General features: G+C 41.1%; 1 protein-coding gene across 2 annotated transcripts in view; it reads right to left on the bottom strand.

Moving 5' to 3' along the window:
* The window catches only part of SH3KBP1 (SH3 domain containing kinase binding protein 1), a 208,124-nt gene that overhangs the window by 139,984 nt on the left and 51,671 nt on the right, over positions 1-16,469 (bottom strand). For both annotated transcript variants that reach the window (XM_075709586.1, XM_075709582.1), the window contains exon 2: positions 9,082-9,205. In XM_075709586.1, the coding sequence (XP_075565701.1) occupies positions 9,082-9,190 (109 nt within the window). In that variant the 5' untranslated portion in view covers positions 9,191-9,205. The remainder of the gene's footprint in view (positions 1-9,081; positions 9,206-16,469) is intronic.

The raw sequence follows: 16,469 nt of genomic DNA, 5'->3' as shown, positions 1-16,469 counted from the left end.
CAATCATTTATACAAATTATTTGTGTCTTCAATTCATGTCACATGACAGTGCAATTTGAAGGAGACCCAAGGGAGCTGTTGACAGGCGCTGCTTCTCACCTACAACCACAGAAATCATTCAAAGGTTTTTATGGTTGTCACAGGAGCCAGAAACCTCCAACTGCCTCAGTACGCTGATTAGTGCCGCAACTTAGCATAGCACGGCTGGCTCTTATCACTACCTACACACAATGGAAGAAAGACGTCAACAGCCACACAGTCCTGATTCCAGCCCAGGGAAGGTTAATGCCAGTCCCCTGTCCCCATAAAAGCAACACAGCACCGTCTCAGCTACCATCCAAGCAAGCAAAGGTAAAGCAGCACTGAACTAAGGACCTGCCTGTCAGTGTGAGAGCACACTTAGATGGGTGTATTTAACTTAGCAGTTACAAATTCATCAAGATTAACTCCAGGAAAGACAAGACAAGGATTCTTGACCCAGTTTAAAGTGCACTGGCAAAATTTCAGAGCTCATGGAAAAGATATTAGCTTGCACAGTCAAAGCATACTCTCTTGACCCCAAATTTTCATTCCAGATAGGGTTATGTTTTATATTCTGTGACAGTATCCCTGCATTGCTCCTTTGCTTTCATTGTCTCTACCACAGAATAGGAAGTCTGACTCTCTCCTATCACAGCCACCAGATACGAGGTGTAGATACCCCAAGCTAGGCACTGGGAAATGTGCACTGACCCCAATGACTCGCTCCAAGGCTCAGTTTCAGGTGAGCCACCCTGCTTGTCTTCTGCCGTTCCTTAACCACAGAAAGTTGTGAGTGGGGACAGGGGAGAATGGTTGGTTGCTAATTTTCAAATCAAGTTAGCCATGCTGTTCTTGAAAATCCCACACCGCCTAGATTAGAGTCTAAAGGAGACAGACACAGACAGCTACAGTCAGGAGGCAGAAGGTCAGGGACAGACGCCAAAGGCAGCTGGGCCTTGCTAGGTGCCAAGTGACTTATCCTACAGCAGCGAGAAAGAGGGAACTGCTGGCAGCAGGGAGACACTTCTCTGCAGAAGCTTGTGAAAAAATAAACAGTCTCTTTTGTGACTGTGAAACTTAGTTATAAGGCAAGAGGAAGCTTAGAACTTTTGCTCTTGCTGTTACTCTAAGAATGGCTCCAGCATTTAGTATTATTTTATTGGTTGTGGGTTGTGTTAAAGGAGATTTCAATATAACTGCTAACAGAAAAACATTTTGCACCTGAGTTTGACAACACATTTGCTCTTGACTAGTACCTTTTGGACAATTATCGTATGCCGTGATAAAAGTGAACTAGCAAATTCTAGTACAACTGTTAGAAGATATATCTGATTTCATGTCATACTTCAGACATGTAAAACATATTGCAAAGCTTCTAGAAAGGAAAAAAATTCCTTTAACTGATTAAACAGAAATTCGTAAGTGTTCACAAAAGAGAAGATGAAACTGCTGACTATTCCTCCTAGTGCAGCATTTTTTACATATTTGCATAAATTACTTGTAAAAAGATTTTCTTCTCCTCGTTCTTTCAACTGTCCCTGTAGCTCTATTCCACCACTTCACCTGTTCCCTCTCACTCTCTTCCTTAAAAATTCACTTATCTCTGCTTTCCCATTGATACAAATATACTTCTGGATCTACCTTTAAAAAAAGCAACAAACACACCTAGCTCATGTCCTCATTTGCCTCCATAACTACCTCTCTCTGTCTCATCTGTAAGCTGCTCAGAATGCCGGTCAGTGACTGCTCTCCCACATCTCTTCACACTCTGTATGAAAAGGTCATCTTCTGCCTCTTCTCTGTCCTGGGTGTCAGCATCCAACAGCGCCTGTTAAATTTTAAACCCAGCATTGTCACAATTTTCTCCATACTGCCCTCCCAATTTCCAAATGCAGATCCAGATTTAAATCTTTCATTACAAGTGCCCTGTCTGCAAGAAACCTGAAGAGTTAGCCTGCTAGCAATCATCCAAACAATGCATCTTCCGTTGTAATTTTTTTTTTAGTTATCTGTTACCTTGTTTCATACATATATATATATGCACACAGGTGTATATATAGTTAGCTCCTTGATGCAGTGGCTGTATTTTTGTTCAGTGTTTTTACAGCATGGTCCATAAATGGGATTCCTAGAGCTAAACACATGACACACAAGAAGACAGTCACCTAGGCAAACAGAAAACACCCAGGGGATAGAATTAACTTGGAATTACAATTCAAGCCAAGAGGGATTTCCACAACTGACTTCTACAGGCTGTTCCTGCACAGAGCCTCATGATACTCACTGGGATCCCACACCAGTGGTTGGATCCAACCGTGAAAAACTGCAGAAGCTACATCAGGGCTCAGCATTTGTGCATTTTGCAGAGTACCAGGAAGGAGTACTTGAAAAGAAAGGGTAGGCACTTAGAATAAAAGAAAGATGGGGGGCACTGCACAGTAAACAACAGGAAAAGAAATGATCTCGCTAGAATAAGCTATTGAAATCTGGATAGATAATGAAACCTTAACTGAAAACCACAGCAGCAAATGACCATAACATAGAAAAAAGTTTAGATTTTAAATACATTAAGTCACTATTTAAATAGAACTTGTGAACAAGATCTGCTTGAAAAGAATGAGTGAGCACCCATTCCACTGTTGCCGAGAAGACAGCATTGAGATCTTTCTTCCAGACAAGAAAAAAAAAAAAAAAAAGGTCAACAGACTAATCTCATATTTAGCACAATGGTAACACCTCTCTCTGTATTCCTGTTCTACAGAATAAGCCTATTTTGGGCAGATTTCACACTATAGTTACAACTACAAGAGAAACCCCGAAAGAACTAAACTCATTTTATGGCATTGGACAGATAATGCAATAATTTTAAATTGCATCGTTTTATGATTCCCTTACTATATAAGTGTATTTACATAAAAGGATATTAAATTCAAAAGCATGGCCCCATGATGTGAGGAAGAATGTTCACATGTTAGACAACTACCCCTCATCTGAATGCATCCTATTCATCAGCTCTGAAATTAGCTATATTCCATGCACTTTAAGTGTCCCCTCACTTTCACTACTGAGAATTATTTTTCATCAGAAGAAAAGAGGCATAAAACTAAAACGCTAGAGAGAATCATCATTTTTCCATGTATCCTCTACAAGTTGCATGTATAAAATAATACACCTTTTTGAAGAATCAAAAGGGAACTTTACCAAGTAAACATCTTTCCGCTGGCATGGGATAGAGCCCTTCTCACCTGCCTCCAGAAAAAATTTGTTAAACCACTACGGATCACACACACTCCCCAAGTTTCTTTCTGGTTGCCACCCACATATCCAGCACAGACCGGTGTCTTTTCCTGCCTGTCTGAACTGAAAGCAGTGCCTTTCAGTGCAGAGTAGCTTACCTGAGGGTAAAAATTATCCAAGTATTTATTTTCAAGAAACAGTACTTTTAAAGGAAATGTGTATTATCTGAGACACTACTTATGCATATACAGATATGGTATTTAAACTCAAAGAATAAATATTTTGCTGAATTCGAGTTTCCTGTGCCATTAATTTTTTATGTCTCATTTTGGGTTTGTGTCATATGTTATATGCACATTTTAACCTTAATAGGCTGAGAAGTATGTTCTTGTGCATATTTGTGTAAACTGTATACTGATTATACACCAATTAGCTGATCTTAAAACCAAAAAGGGGTTCTTTTTTGTGCTTGCTATAATTTCTCTGAAGTTGGCAGTATTTGCAAGGGAACACCAAAGCCTTCCTGTGGAGAAGCCCTGAACATATAAACAGCAGAAAGATAATCCAACCAAAAGACAGATTAATGCCTTCTAACTTCCTGTGTTTGAAAGGAAAACCAAAGCTGAGCATACTGAGGGTCAGACAGCTCATTAAACACATGACTGGCACACAACAAAGGCAGTCCTTTGCACTAGGTTTAGCAATAAAAGATTTTATGAAGGAAATTTTGAGGTTTGCCTTTCTGCTGAAAAATACGACCAGAATCTTAGCTTACATATATTACTTAATACAAAACTCGGAGTCGACACACTCATACGCTGAGTCTCCATCAACTTGTCTTTTTAATAAATGGGAGGTCTTTTTGTATCCAAATAATCATAAAACTATTGAACCAAATCATGAAGCATTGTTCTTGTCAAATACCTTCCCATTTCTCTAATTTACAAAAATAGACTTAAATCTCAGTTTTGCATACAACAGACTTATTATTTATTCATAATATAAACCTATTATATCATCAAACCTACTTTCACAAAACTCTCCCTTTTAGGAAAGGATGCAAATTCTCTTTATTATTAAGTGTAGGGCGGAAGGTAAAATAAATAATTCTCAAGAGAACTAGAAAAAACATTTCCTTGCTTTCAGTGTTTGGCTCTGATTAAGAACATGTAACACATGATGAGCTGTTCCAGATTTGCTGGCTTGAATAACCTCAGTGCAGACTGCATTTACAGTTTATATAAAACAAATACATCTGGCAATGCAATATATCTTTTCCTCAAATATTTTTACTTGTCTAACAATTGTTGTTAGTTTACTTACAAAATACAGCCTATCAGCTCCAGTTTTGCAATTTGGCCTATGCAAGTGGGCTCCTATTCCCAGATACACAAAATAGCGCAATGAATAGGATACTCAAAAATAGGATACTTCAAAATACGATACTCAAAAATCAGAACAAAACTATCCTAAAATAAGCCACAGCCTTTTAACAGTTAAGCTCATTGCATGCAAGTTTCCATTATGTCCCTTTATACCTGGATGAAGATTGTACTGAATTTATGACAGATCTGAAACAGTTGCACAACTTCGGATCTGTTTTTAGATTTTGAAAGTTAACTTAGAAAAGATGGAATTTCACCATGTTGGAAAAGCATTTAAAAAAAAAAAAAAAAATTCAGTGTTTTCCTGTTCCAAGACCTGACTATAATTTTCTTACATTATTAAACAGTAGTAACAATAGCAATAATTTTGTTTTTTTCAAACAATCTGAAAGTGTTCTCAGGGAAGAAAAGGCTTTCCCATCCTGTTATTACCAGGGTGCAACAACGCCAATTCTAAATAGAAAAAGGGACTTTTTTTTTTTTTTTTTAAGTCAGCTTTACAGAAGTTTTAGAACAATAATTCTATATCCAATAGCAACTTGATCTAGTTAAAGCTGTCCCTGCTCACTGCTCACTGCAGGGGGGTTGGGCTAGATGACCTCTAAAGGTCCCTTCCAACCCAAAGCATTCTGTGATTCTATGAATCTATGACCCTAACCAAAAATTCCGGAGCAGTGAAAAGATATACTAAAAGACCCACACCTGACAAGGAAAGGATTTTCTTGGCATATGAATGGTAGGAAGAAGCAAAAGCATGATCCCTCCCAGGTTCTGGCAAAGGATATGCAAGCCAACCACAGCTGACATTCATGCAGCTTCAGACAGGTCATTCAGAGCCACGGCCTTTTTCCCTGGACAGGGGCTGATAATGAAGCACCTGAAGCACCCATCAAAACTAGCCTAGAGCTGCGCAGCCCTAGGACCTGTCAGGGAAAGCCTGACTTCATTTTTGCCTAACCCCATCTCTACACTCGAGCAAATGGTCCTTTTTTGAGCCTTTCAGAGGTGAAGCATGAACTCCCCAAAATGCTATATTAAAATGCTCAGTTTCCTAGATGTTAATTGCCATCGCTACCACATTATAACAGATCTCAACATCTTTACGAAGCAGATGTAAACCCAAGTTTTGCCAATAGGCAACCTGAGGCAGAGATACCTGAAATACCTGGGAGTTACGAATAAATTTGGATATGCCACTGCAATAAATCAGAAAAAAACCCTCTGCCTATCTGAAAAATCAATACATATTAAGATACCTGACCTTGGAAATTGAAGTGTGGTAATTTGGCTAACACAGTTGAAGTGATTTAACAAAAGTTACACAGCAACTCTGTAGCAGACCTAGAAAATAAACCTATTATTTCTAGGGTGTAGCCCTATCTTCTAGATCATACTTAAAACCCTGCAAAAAGAGGAAATACCTACAAATATTAACTCTCACAAATACATCAAGGCCAAGTGTAAGCGGTCCTAAATTATGTCTACCACAGCAGTCATTTCTACCATTTGTTTCTGTTAGGTCACTAGTATTTGTGGTCAGGAAGAAACATTGAAGAATGAGAAATGTTCAATTTTTACTGCCCCCAGTGAAAAGCAGACAAAATCAAATCCTTCCATCTTCTCCTGGTCTTTATAACAAAAACCTGAATGATTCACAGATGGTGACCTACAACTAATAATACCACAATCAGTTGCCACCCTCACTATGTAATGGAAGTACTAAGCCAGGTAGGCTACTACTGGTGGCATTACACCAACTTTAAATTGTTCCTAGATTACATCTGTAATCCAAAGTAGTAACGTCCATTACTTATTTGATGAAATAAGCCTTTACAAGAGGCATTTCAATTTACACTGATTTTATTGTAAGAAACCCTAATTTCAATACAATGCTTAGAAATAATTAGCATGAACAAACAAGATATAAAGTTGGATCCTAAATATCTTTTTTGTTCAGAAATCCAGTCTTTTCCTCCTAGCTACTTAGATGTTTCTTACAAATAATTTAGCTGTTTTCCTTGAATACCACTGTTGGACACTTGTCAATATTCCTCAAGGAAAAACTCTCTACAAGCCAGAAGCCCAAGATTCTTCTGCTCAAAATGTAAATGTCTGCTAAAGTGCTGCCACTTAAATTAGGCCAACCAAGCAGTAAAACTATGCAACATAACACCACAGCAGTAGAAAAGCACTTACCATCATCTTGGTAACAGAAACAATGCACCAGTACAGAATGCTCCACTCCCACGTCACTGGATCTGCTCTGAAGTTCCAAGCAGCAAGATTACATTGCCCAAGCAAATAAGTAATACTGCCTACTGTTTTACTGCTGAACAGTGGCTAAAGACCTTTAGATGCATCCCTCTTCTCAATTCCTAACAATAAGGGGGGGTGGGGGGGAAGTACCTTCCTTCAGGTCAGGTCACATTCTGTGATCAGTGAACAGATTGAGGTAGGGTTTAATAAAAATCACAGCACAAGAACACTTGAAGAAAATAATCCCTGTGGCATTTAGGGCTCCCTCTTCAGTGAAATATTGCAACACTTTCCACAAGGAGATTTGCCACAGAGATCTTAGAAGACTCTTTATTACTGAACACAACAGTAACTACTTGCTTAGCTGTCCTCACTTAAACAAGGCTACTTTGGCACCACGCTCAAAACAACCCCAGAAAAAAAGAGGGGAGCTCTCTTGGCCTTGTCATGCTCCATGCATCCTTAGCTGTACTGCTAGAATGCGGCATGCTGCAACTGCTTGCTCTGCAGCAATGGAAACAGCTGTGGAGAAGCAGCCAAAATGAAAAATTTACTAACCCTGACACTATGTAGAGGTAGCCATGAGAAGTGCAATCCCCACCAACAAAAAACAATGCAATAACATCCTAGTATGAAATCTGCTATTTCCAAACCTAACCCCTTCCTCAAACTACAGATCTTTGTGTCAGTCTTTGCTTCTCTCCTTTCAGTAAGTATGAAGTTTTGTATCCTCCAGCTACAGACAGAAAAAGAGAACTTCTTTATCTCTGAATCCTTTAAAGCTTCTGAGCCAGAGGGAAGAAAGAGAAGGAGAAAGCCTGTCCTCTAAGTATCATATTTGGAGTGCTATCCCCTTGTGACTGAACCGAATCTCTGCATCTGCCACAGCTATTAGCCTTCTCCAAATAGCAGCTGAAGCAATATGGAACAGACTTGGTCCCTAGATAATTTCCCAACTACTCATATGGTTCTGTATAGCAGCCATGAAAAAGAATAATTCTTGGTAATTTAATTCTGCTGTTGCTTGAAAAACCTATGACCCAAAGCAGAAATGTTGGACGTGTCTCCAGATTCAAGATGACATTGCAAACTCAAAAGACAAAGCTTTCTGAGATTTATTTCCTATTTTTTTCTTTCAGAGGACATCACTCCTTGCAAAAGAGGTGGAGATCACTCCCCCTCACATTTTAAAGGAAGTCATACATTTTGCAGAAATTATTAAATCTTCCTCACTTGCAGTTACAAACCTTAGGTTTGTAACCTCTAGTCAAACTGCCAGCTCAAATACAATATTCACTGATAATATGGAAGAGGAAATTCCCATATGCGTAGTCCTAAGAGTATAGAAGAAATGCCAAAATGGAAATTACATTACAGCAATGATTAATGACGGCAGATTATTCTGTATAAGACAGCAAGCAAGAAACCATCCAGTGAATTCTCCAGGACAAAATACAGTCCATCTCTTTCACATAGCCAATTGTCCTCCCACAAATAAATGGGAGCATAAACATAACCTAAAGAAAAATCCAGCTCCTATATTGCTAATCTTTTGTTTTGTTCTGATATTTCTGAGAGCAGGACAGGGAGCTAGGGAAAGAGACAGAAGATCTGGAGGCTTTCATTTTAGCAACTCAAAACCCTACGTAGGAATCTGCACTGGGTGTCAAGCCAGACATGAGGAGCACACATTCCAGTCTGAAACAAAAGACAGCAATAGACATTTCCCAGGAAACTAATGTGTTAAGCTTTATGTTTTCCACTTTTTTTTCCTTGTTTTGTAATTCTCTGTCAGTGACCAGTCTCTGTCCCAGATAGAACTTGAATATGTGAATGTGGACTGTCATCACTGTGCAAAAACCTCCATAGATGCAAGCTGTTAGTTCCTTACTTTAATAAGCTTTAGTAATCTCCTCATACAGCTTTCCTTAATTAAACGTATCCAGGAAGGATTTCTTTAAGAAGAAAGGGATGTCTGTGCAAATTAATGTGGAAATACTAGACATAATACATGTATCCATATGCCAGTCTAAGAGGACAATGAGATTTTTTTAATTATTATTCCTGCTATGTCTTTACAGTTAAATAGACCCTAGCTTTATTTCTAGAAAGAAGGAAGGTTTACATTTTGTTCTTTTAAAGGTCTGAATATGATCTGCATTTAAGCTTCCATATACTATACCTTTTTTGTTGGTTCTAATAATTGTCTCAGACAACAATAAAGGGCTTCCATTGGAAACTTCATTTATAGGCTTCTCTGGTGGTTTGTTGGCAGTGGTTTCTTTCTTCATGTCCTTCTTTATTTCCTGCAGAAGAAAAGGCAGGTGGAGAGGGAGAAAAAAAAGAAGAAACCGTTAAAAAAAAGGCATTACAGAATATTATAAATGTCATGCTCCCAAGATTTCTTAAAACTTCTATGTATACACCCCTGCCTATTCTAATGCTACCTCAAAGACTCTTTATAAGTTGAAACGTCACAAAATGAAAGTAATTTTCAGTAACTCTTCCAACCGATAATTTTTTTTTTCTTTCTAAAAGAGGTAAATTCCTTGTTTATGTGTGAAAATTGTAGGACAGCTTTGCAAATCTCTTAGTAAAGATCACCAAAGCTGAAAGGTGGGAGGGAAAAAAAAAAGACCTCTCAGTTTATCCATTGATTAGCTGTACATTTGACGTACAGGGCAGAACTGGGTACAGTGCTCCTGATGTAAAGGCAGCTAAGTCTGCTTCCCCTCTGTTGAGAAGCCCACAGAAACAACCACCATAGCAGGAAGAAAAATATTAACTAGGAAAACATGACAAATTTTACCATAATTGGCAGAAGCTTATAGAGAGCCTGCTGTCAGAGCCGTTGCTAACACTAACACATTTTGCAGTTGACTACCTTTTAAGGTGATCGACAACTTTGGCAGCACACAGAGAAAATATGTATGGTGGAGTTTCATGAAAGTAAACCCACAGAAAACAGCTTCCCAAGACTTCACAGTTAGCGCTTGAGAAAATCCACAATACCTCTCTATCAGCTTCTTAGGCAGACTTTAAAGGTGTAACTGCTTCGTTGTCTATACCTACTTTGCCAAAGCATCCAAAATATCATAGCCTTTCGTGTATCTTATCTTGAAACACCACTGAGGTAGACAAGTAGTGTTACCTCCACTTCAGAGATGGGTAACTGATGCACTAAAGAGGGTAAACCATTTGCTTATAACCACATACCAAAACATAAGTGAAAAATAGGTTGTTTTGGCTCCAAGCTTTGTCCTAGGTCAGAATCGCAGAGCCACTCAGGCTGCGAGGGACCTCAGCAGGTCTCTACTCCAATCTCTGGCTCAAAGCAGGGCTGCCTCTGGGGTCACACCAGGCTGTTCAAGGCTTTGCGCAGTTGGGTCTTGAAAACCTCCAAGGACAGAGACTGCACAACCTCATGAGCAACCTGCTCCACTGCTTGACTGCCCTTATAGTGACAAAAATTTTCCTTATACCCAGCCTGAAACTTTCTTTTCAAGTCTCGTCTTCTCTCTCCTGTCCTCCCCATCAGGCACCACTGTGAAGGTCCTGGCTCTGTCTTCTGGATAACCTCCATGTTTGTATTGTAAGGTGCCCCCAAAGCTGTCCTCTCCAGGCTGAACAAGCCTACCTGCCTCAGCATCTCCTCACAGGGCACATGCTCCAGCTCCCACAACCACAGAACTTGCTCCAGTTTATCAATGTCTTTCTTTTACTCGTGGACTCAAAATGGGATGCTGTATTGTGGATACGGACTAGTGCCAGGTAAAGGAGGATTATCACTTCTCTTAATGTGCAGGCTGTTAATGCAGCCCAGGACACTACTGGCTGTGTTTGATGCCAGGGTACATGACTGGCCTATGTTCAGCTCGCTGTCCACCAGGACCCACAGGTCCTTTTCAGCAGAGCTGCTCCCAAACCCATCAGGCCCTACCCTGTATGTCTGCCAGCAATTCCTCCTTCACAAGGACAGCAACTGGTGTTTGACCTTGCTGGATTTCATAAGGTTTCTGTCTGGGTCCCTCTGAACAGCAGCCCTGCCTTCAAGCATATCAACTGCCCCTCTCCGATTTGGTGTCATCTGCAAATTTGATGAGATCTTCTACATTGAGCAGCCATCAGGGATAGGTGATGGCTTCGGACAAACTCCCTAGTAAAAAACCTCTACCACTCCCCTTCCCTTTCAACTGTCATACATTCACTGCCCTCTTCTACAGCCCAGTGTAGCAGCAACCTCCACCATCCCACAGCACTGCACTATACACAGGAAATACTGTAGATCTTATTTAGGTTTCCAGCATATCAGACATGAGCACTAAACCATAGAAAGCAAATTTCTCTTTGAAGTTTCTGAAGTTGTTATCTGAGAACAGCATCAAGCAAAACAAGAATTTCCAAGTCACTCTCTATAAGATACACTTTAACCCTGAATTTCATAACTGGGGGGTTGGGGGGTGTTAACTTTTTATGTCCCCAGTCCAACTGGTATTTCAAAGCTGAACTATTAGCTGCACAACATTAATACACAAGGCATTTACTGTGTATCAGTATTCCATTAGCAGAGATAAAAGTTTTATAAACTAATGCCCACTGAGGGTACAATGAATATTTTATCTAGTGCCATAACACAGGTAAAATAGTATCTAAAATCCAACTTATCACAGTATCCATCATAACTGAAATAACAAATGTTAATGAATATGTGTATGAAAGGTGAATGCGTCTGTGTGATAGATGTTGCTGTTGTTAGAAGAAGAAATATTGCATACAATTCTTGTATGTAAGTGAACCACAGGATAATTTAAGAACACCGCATGCATTTAGAAGAAAATGTTATATCACTTTCTTTAAAAAATGGACTAGACTAATACATACATTATTCCATGAGCTTTTTTTCCACAGCCTTAAAAATTAAAATATATAATAAATGAGTCCACCCAAAGCTTGTTGTATTGAAGTTTTAAATTTGTTTTGCAGCCAGGTGACAAACTCATGGTATATTTAAAAACTACCTGCAGTTTAAACAGAATTTGTGAGTCAAACAGCACTCTCGTGTGAACAGGACCACAAGATAACAGCCTACAGAAGACCCCATCTTGCCAGAACTTGCTTCCTGTGTGTCATTAGTCTGTTATTTTCCATTCTTTATGTCAGAATGTAATTCAATCCTCAACTCACAAACTTTGAAACAACGGTACAATGGTTTTTATTTTTAAAATCCTACTTGCAACTTCAAACATGACCGAGAAAGTTGTCTGCTATAAGAGAAAGCAGTGCTGCAGCCTCAACTCTGCAGATGAATGACTCTGGTGCCTTTGCTGCTGCTGACAGCTTTTTGAGGAAGCCTTGTTTTGCTCCTGAAAAAAATCAGCAGGAATACAGCAAGCCAACTCCCAAACACTGGCATTTGTTTGCGGGGTGGGAAGTCTTACACTTCCTTTCTCGGCTACTATTCATGGAAAAAAGACAAGACACTCATGCCGAGTGTCCACTAAGCAAAAATTCATATAGACAGTACAGCACCTTGCAGCCACCAAATTTGTCTAAGGATTGCTTTTTTCCTACCTTTCTAAGTACTGGTTTGGGCTACTTTTCATCCCTGTTTCCTTTGATGCTCATGAGAAGGGTCATAATTTTTCATAGCTACTGCCCACAGTAACATGACATGTGATCAACCCCAGCAGCGTGAAATTACAGACCTAACAGGGAACTGAAAGGAAAAGTGGAGAATTCTCTAAATAGTGAAACGAATCAAGGAAAAGCCAAGCCAGTTCTACTAAGCTAAAATCTTATCAGAAACATACTCACATTTAGCAATACTCTATGGGAAGCCCATATCTAAGCAGCTCACAATACATTCTGCAGTAGAGAAGTTATGCCAGCTTTAAGCCACTTGCACACCTTTTCAATTCCTGGTCTTAGTCTACAGCACAAGACTTAAAAACATACAACCAAACCCAAACAAAAGCCCCACACCTTAAGCAGCCTCACCACTGCAGCCTGCGGCAACCATTAGTGCCAATATCATATCCTCTGTCCTCAACCCTCTCTCTAGTATTTTCTTTCTGCCTCTGCACTGTCTTCTCTTCTATACTGCTCACCCTTGGGGACCTTAGGATTTTAGGACTTTTCTTCAGCTGTGGCCCAAACAGAGCCAGGACACTGGCCCTGCCCATGACCATCTGTTTCATTGCTAACACACCTCCTGGTCCATATGGCCTAGCCCTCTCCCACATGGTGCCTGGGCATGGCTCAGCAAATAACCCACCGTATTGGGTTTGCATGGCAAGGTTTTGGTGGCAGGGGGGCTACAGGGGTGGCTGCTGTGAGAAGCTGCTAGAAGCTTCCCCTATGTCCAACAGAACCAATGCCAGCTGGCTCCAAGACGGACCCACCGCTGGCCAAGGCCAAGCCCATCAGTGACAGTGGTAGCGCCTCTGGGATAACGTATTTAAGAAGGGGGGAAAAAAATGCCTGCACAACTGCAGCCAGAGAGAGGAGTGAGAATATGTGAGAGGAACGACCCTGCAGACACCGGGTCAGTGAAGAAGGAGGGCAGGAGGTGCTCCAGGCGCCGGAGCAGAGATTCCCCTGCAGCCCCTGGTGCAGCCCCTGGTGAGGCAGCTGTGCCCCTGCACCCATGGAGGCCCCCGGGGGAGCAGAGATCCACCTGCACCCGGGGAGGGCCCCACGCCGGAGCAGGGGGATGTGCCCGAAGGAGGCTGTGACCCCGTGGGAAGTCCACGCTGGAGCAGGCTCCTGGCAGGACCTGTGGAGAGAGGAGCCCAGGCTGGAGCAGGTTTGCTGGCAGGGCTTGTGACCCCGTGGGAGGGACCCACACTGGAGAAGTTTGTGGAGGACTGTCTCCCATGGGAGGGACCCCACGCTGGAGCAGGGGAAGAGTGTGAGGAGTCCTCCCCCCTGAGAAGGAAGGAGCGGCACAGAAAACACGTGATGAACTAACCCCAACCCCCATTCCCCGTCCCCCTGTGCTGCTTGGGGGGAGGAGGGAGAGAAAATTGGGAGTGAAATTGAGCCTGGGAAGAAGGGAGGGGTGGAGGGAAGATGTTTTAAGATTTGGTTTTATTTCTCATTACCCTACACATGTTCTCATTACCCTACACATGCTCTCACTCCTCTCTCCTACTCAGTTTTGATTGGTAATAAAATAAACTGATTTTCCCCAAGTTGAGTCTATTTTGCCCATGACAGTAACTGCTGAGTGATCCCTCCCTGTCCTTATCTCGACCCACGAGCTTTTTCATTATATTTTCTCTCCCCTGTCCAGTTGAGAAGGGAAGTGACGGAGCGGCTTTGGTGGGTGCCTGGCATCCAGCCAGGGTCAAACCACCACACCCAGTACACAGGCTATTCCCAATAGGCAGCATGGAAGAGGTGAACGTGCAGAGGAAGGGCAGGACATAGGTTTTTGCCACGCGAGTTGAGCTGTGCCTCTTATCCTCAGGAAAAAGAAAGGGGGCCTAGTGCTGTCAAATTCAGAAATATTGACATTTATATCTATCCCCACTCCTACATGCTGTAAAAAAAAAAAAAAAGTTATTACTCTAAAACCCTATAATGCCCTACTGAAAACTGCATTTCTGCTTGAAAAACTTAGTGAAAACAAACACAACCAACTCTGGCCACATAGGTATACCAAGCCAGTTCAATTTACGTCACTGCAAAAAATACACTGAACGTGACTATCTTGCGTGTTTGGTAAATGATGCAACTGTAATGGCCCTAAAAGCTTGATGCTCCTCAGTGATGGTTATAGAAATATCTCTACGTAACCCATTCATGCTAGATTTGCATGGAGCAGAAGCCCACCACATAAGGAAAGAGTAAGCAAACAAGCTTCCAAACCCACGTGTACCAAAGGTGGCTTTTGGGAACTTTCCCCAGTGTATGACAAAATCCATTTCTGGTTCTGGTTTCAAGTTGAAGTTTGTATATATTATTTCTTTTAAAGAAGAAATTCCATGTACACAAAGAAGTAGAAAGCAAGCTTTAGGACAGGTGGGAGTTAGAAGTCCCCAGTCTGCCACACGTAGTTCAGAAACAGCTGAATGTAAATGCTAACAGAGGATGAACAGAAACTAATAATCCAGTTATGAGCTCAGGGATTGCTGTTCCTTGGAGAAGAAGCCTTGTGTATGAAAAGAGAGGAGAAACAAGAGAGGTAAGAGACTTTACTATATTATACTGCTCTAGAATACTGAGGGGGGCGGGGCAGGCAGGGGAATCAACCTAGAATTAGCTGTCTGCCCAGCAAGGACTTCAGTGTACCTCCTGACTAGGATTCTTGCACTGGTTTCTGGTGGTATTTCAACTACAGCAAATATACTCACACCCTGATTAGATACAACCACCACTCACTGTAGGCCAATCTGCTCTTGAGTAGGACAAGGGGGACTGGACAGGTACTGCAGGACATCTGCGGTGTGTCGAGTCTCCTCAGAAGAACACAGTGTGAGCACCTTCGCTAGGAATCCCTGTAGTGACACTAGTCAGACCAGACACAGCAACCTAGAGAGCCCTTTCCAGAAGCAAGTTCACAAGACAAATATCCATGGAGAGCCCCACACAGAGCCTCAAGAGAAGGGGCTCAAAGGGATCCCAAGTGCAGCACTTGGCTCTTCACCCCACCACAAGCATCTCGCCTACTCCTCCAATACTGAGATGTTTCTGCAGAATGAGCAGCTGTCTCACTCACAGGGCTTACCTGCAAAGAGGAAGGCTTTCACAGTGCTAACATCTTCAAAAATATCTCTAAATCTCATCTCTGGTACTATTTGATACTTGATTTTGGGGCAGTGCCTGGTATAAATTTCATGGGTCAAAATGCTGCATTTTTTCCTAGCCCACACAAAGATAATTGCAAGTTATTAGCAGATCATTTTCAAGGGGCTATGTCTCAGGCACCCAGCCCTTAAATAAATGACCTCACATTTCAACCACTAAATCTAAACCAGGCCCTCTTGACACCACAAATTCTAAGACAGCTTCCACCTCTCGTGTATGTGGGTTTCAGAGTGATTGCAATATGATAAGCAGTTCTTACTGGGAAGAGGCATCCTCAAGCTGAGAAATTCTGAAAAAAAGTCGCTGTGAACTTTAAAAATAAACTTTAATCCTGATTTGATGAAATATTACAATTTCAAAGATATTATGGGAACATAAACATACTTGAGAGTACTCTGAAGGGTCTTACACTTTGTACGCCCTTAATATCTAAAAAAACCCATTTTTTTTGTAACTAGGCTTCAACCACACTGCATAGGTGCCAACAGCCATCACCATGAAAAGATTATTTTCTTCTAGCAAACTTTGAAACATGGTTTCTCTAAAGAAACATAAAAACCTAGACAATACTTGAGCTGGTTTTATTTGGATCGTCTCTAATCCAGTCCTACATCACTATGAGCCACAGAAAATTTGTAAGACATTTTCCATAAGCTTGTGAGCTTTTACAATGTGACAAAGTATTAACTAACAACAAATTATATAGTGTGATGAAACTCCATCACATAGCAAAATACAACATATTCAAGTGTACCTGTA

This window comes from Pelecanus crispus, chromosome 1 (genome assembly GCF_030463565.1).
Source record: "Pelecanus crispus isolate bPelCri1 chromosome 1, bPelCri1.pri, whole genome shotgun sequence".
NCBI lineage: Eukaryota > Metazoa > Chordata > Aves > Pelecaniformes > Pelecanidae > Pelecanus > Pelecanus crispus.
This window is presented reverse-complemented; position numbering and strand designations above follow the sequence as displayed.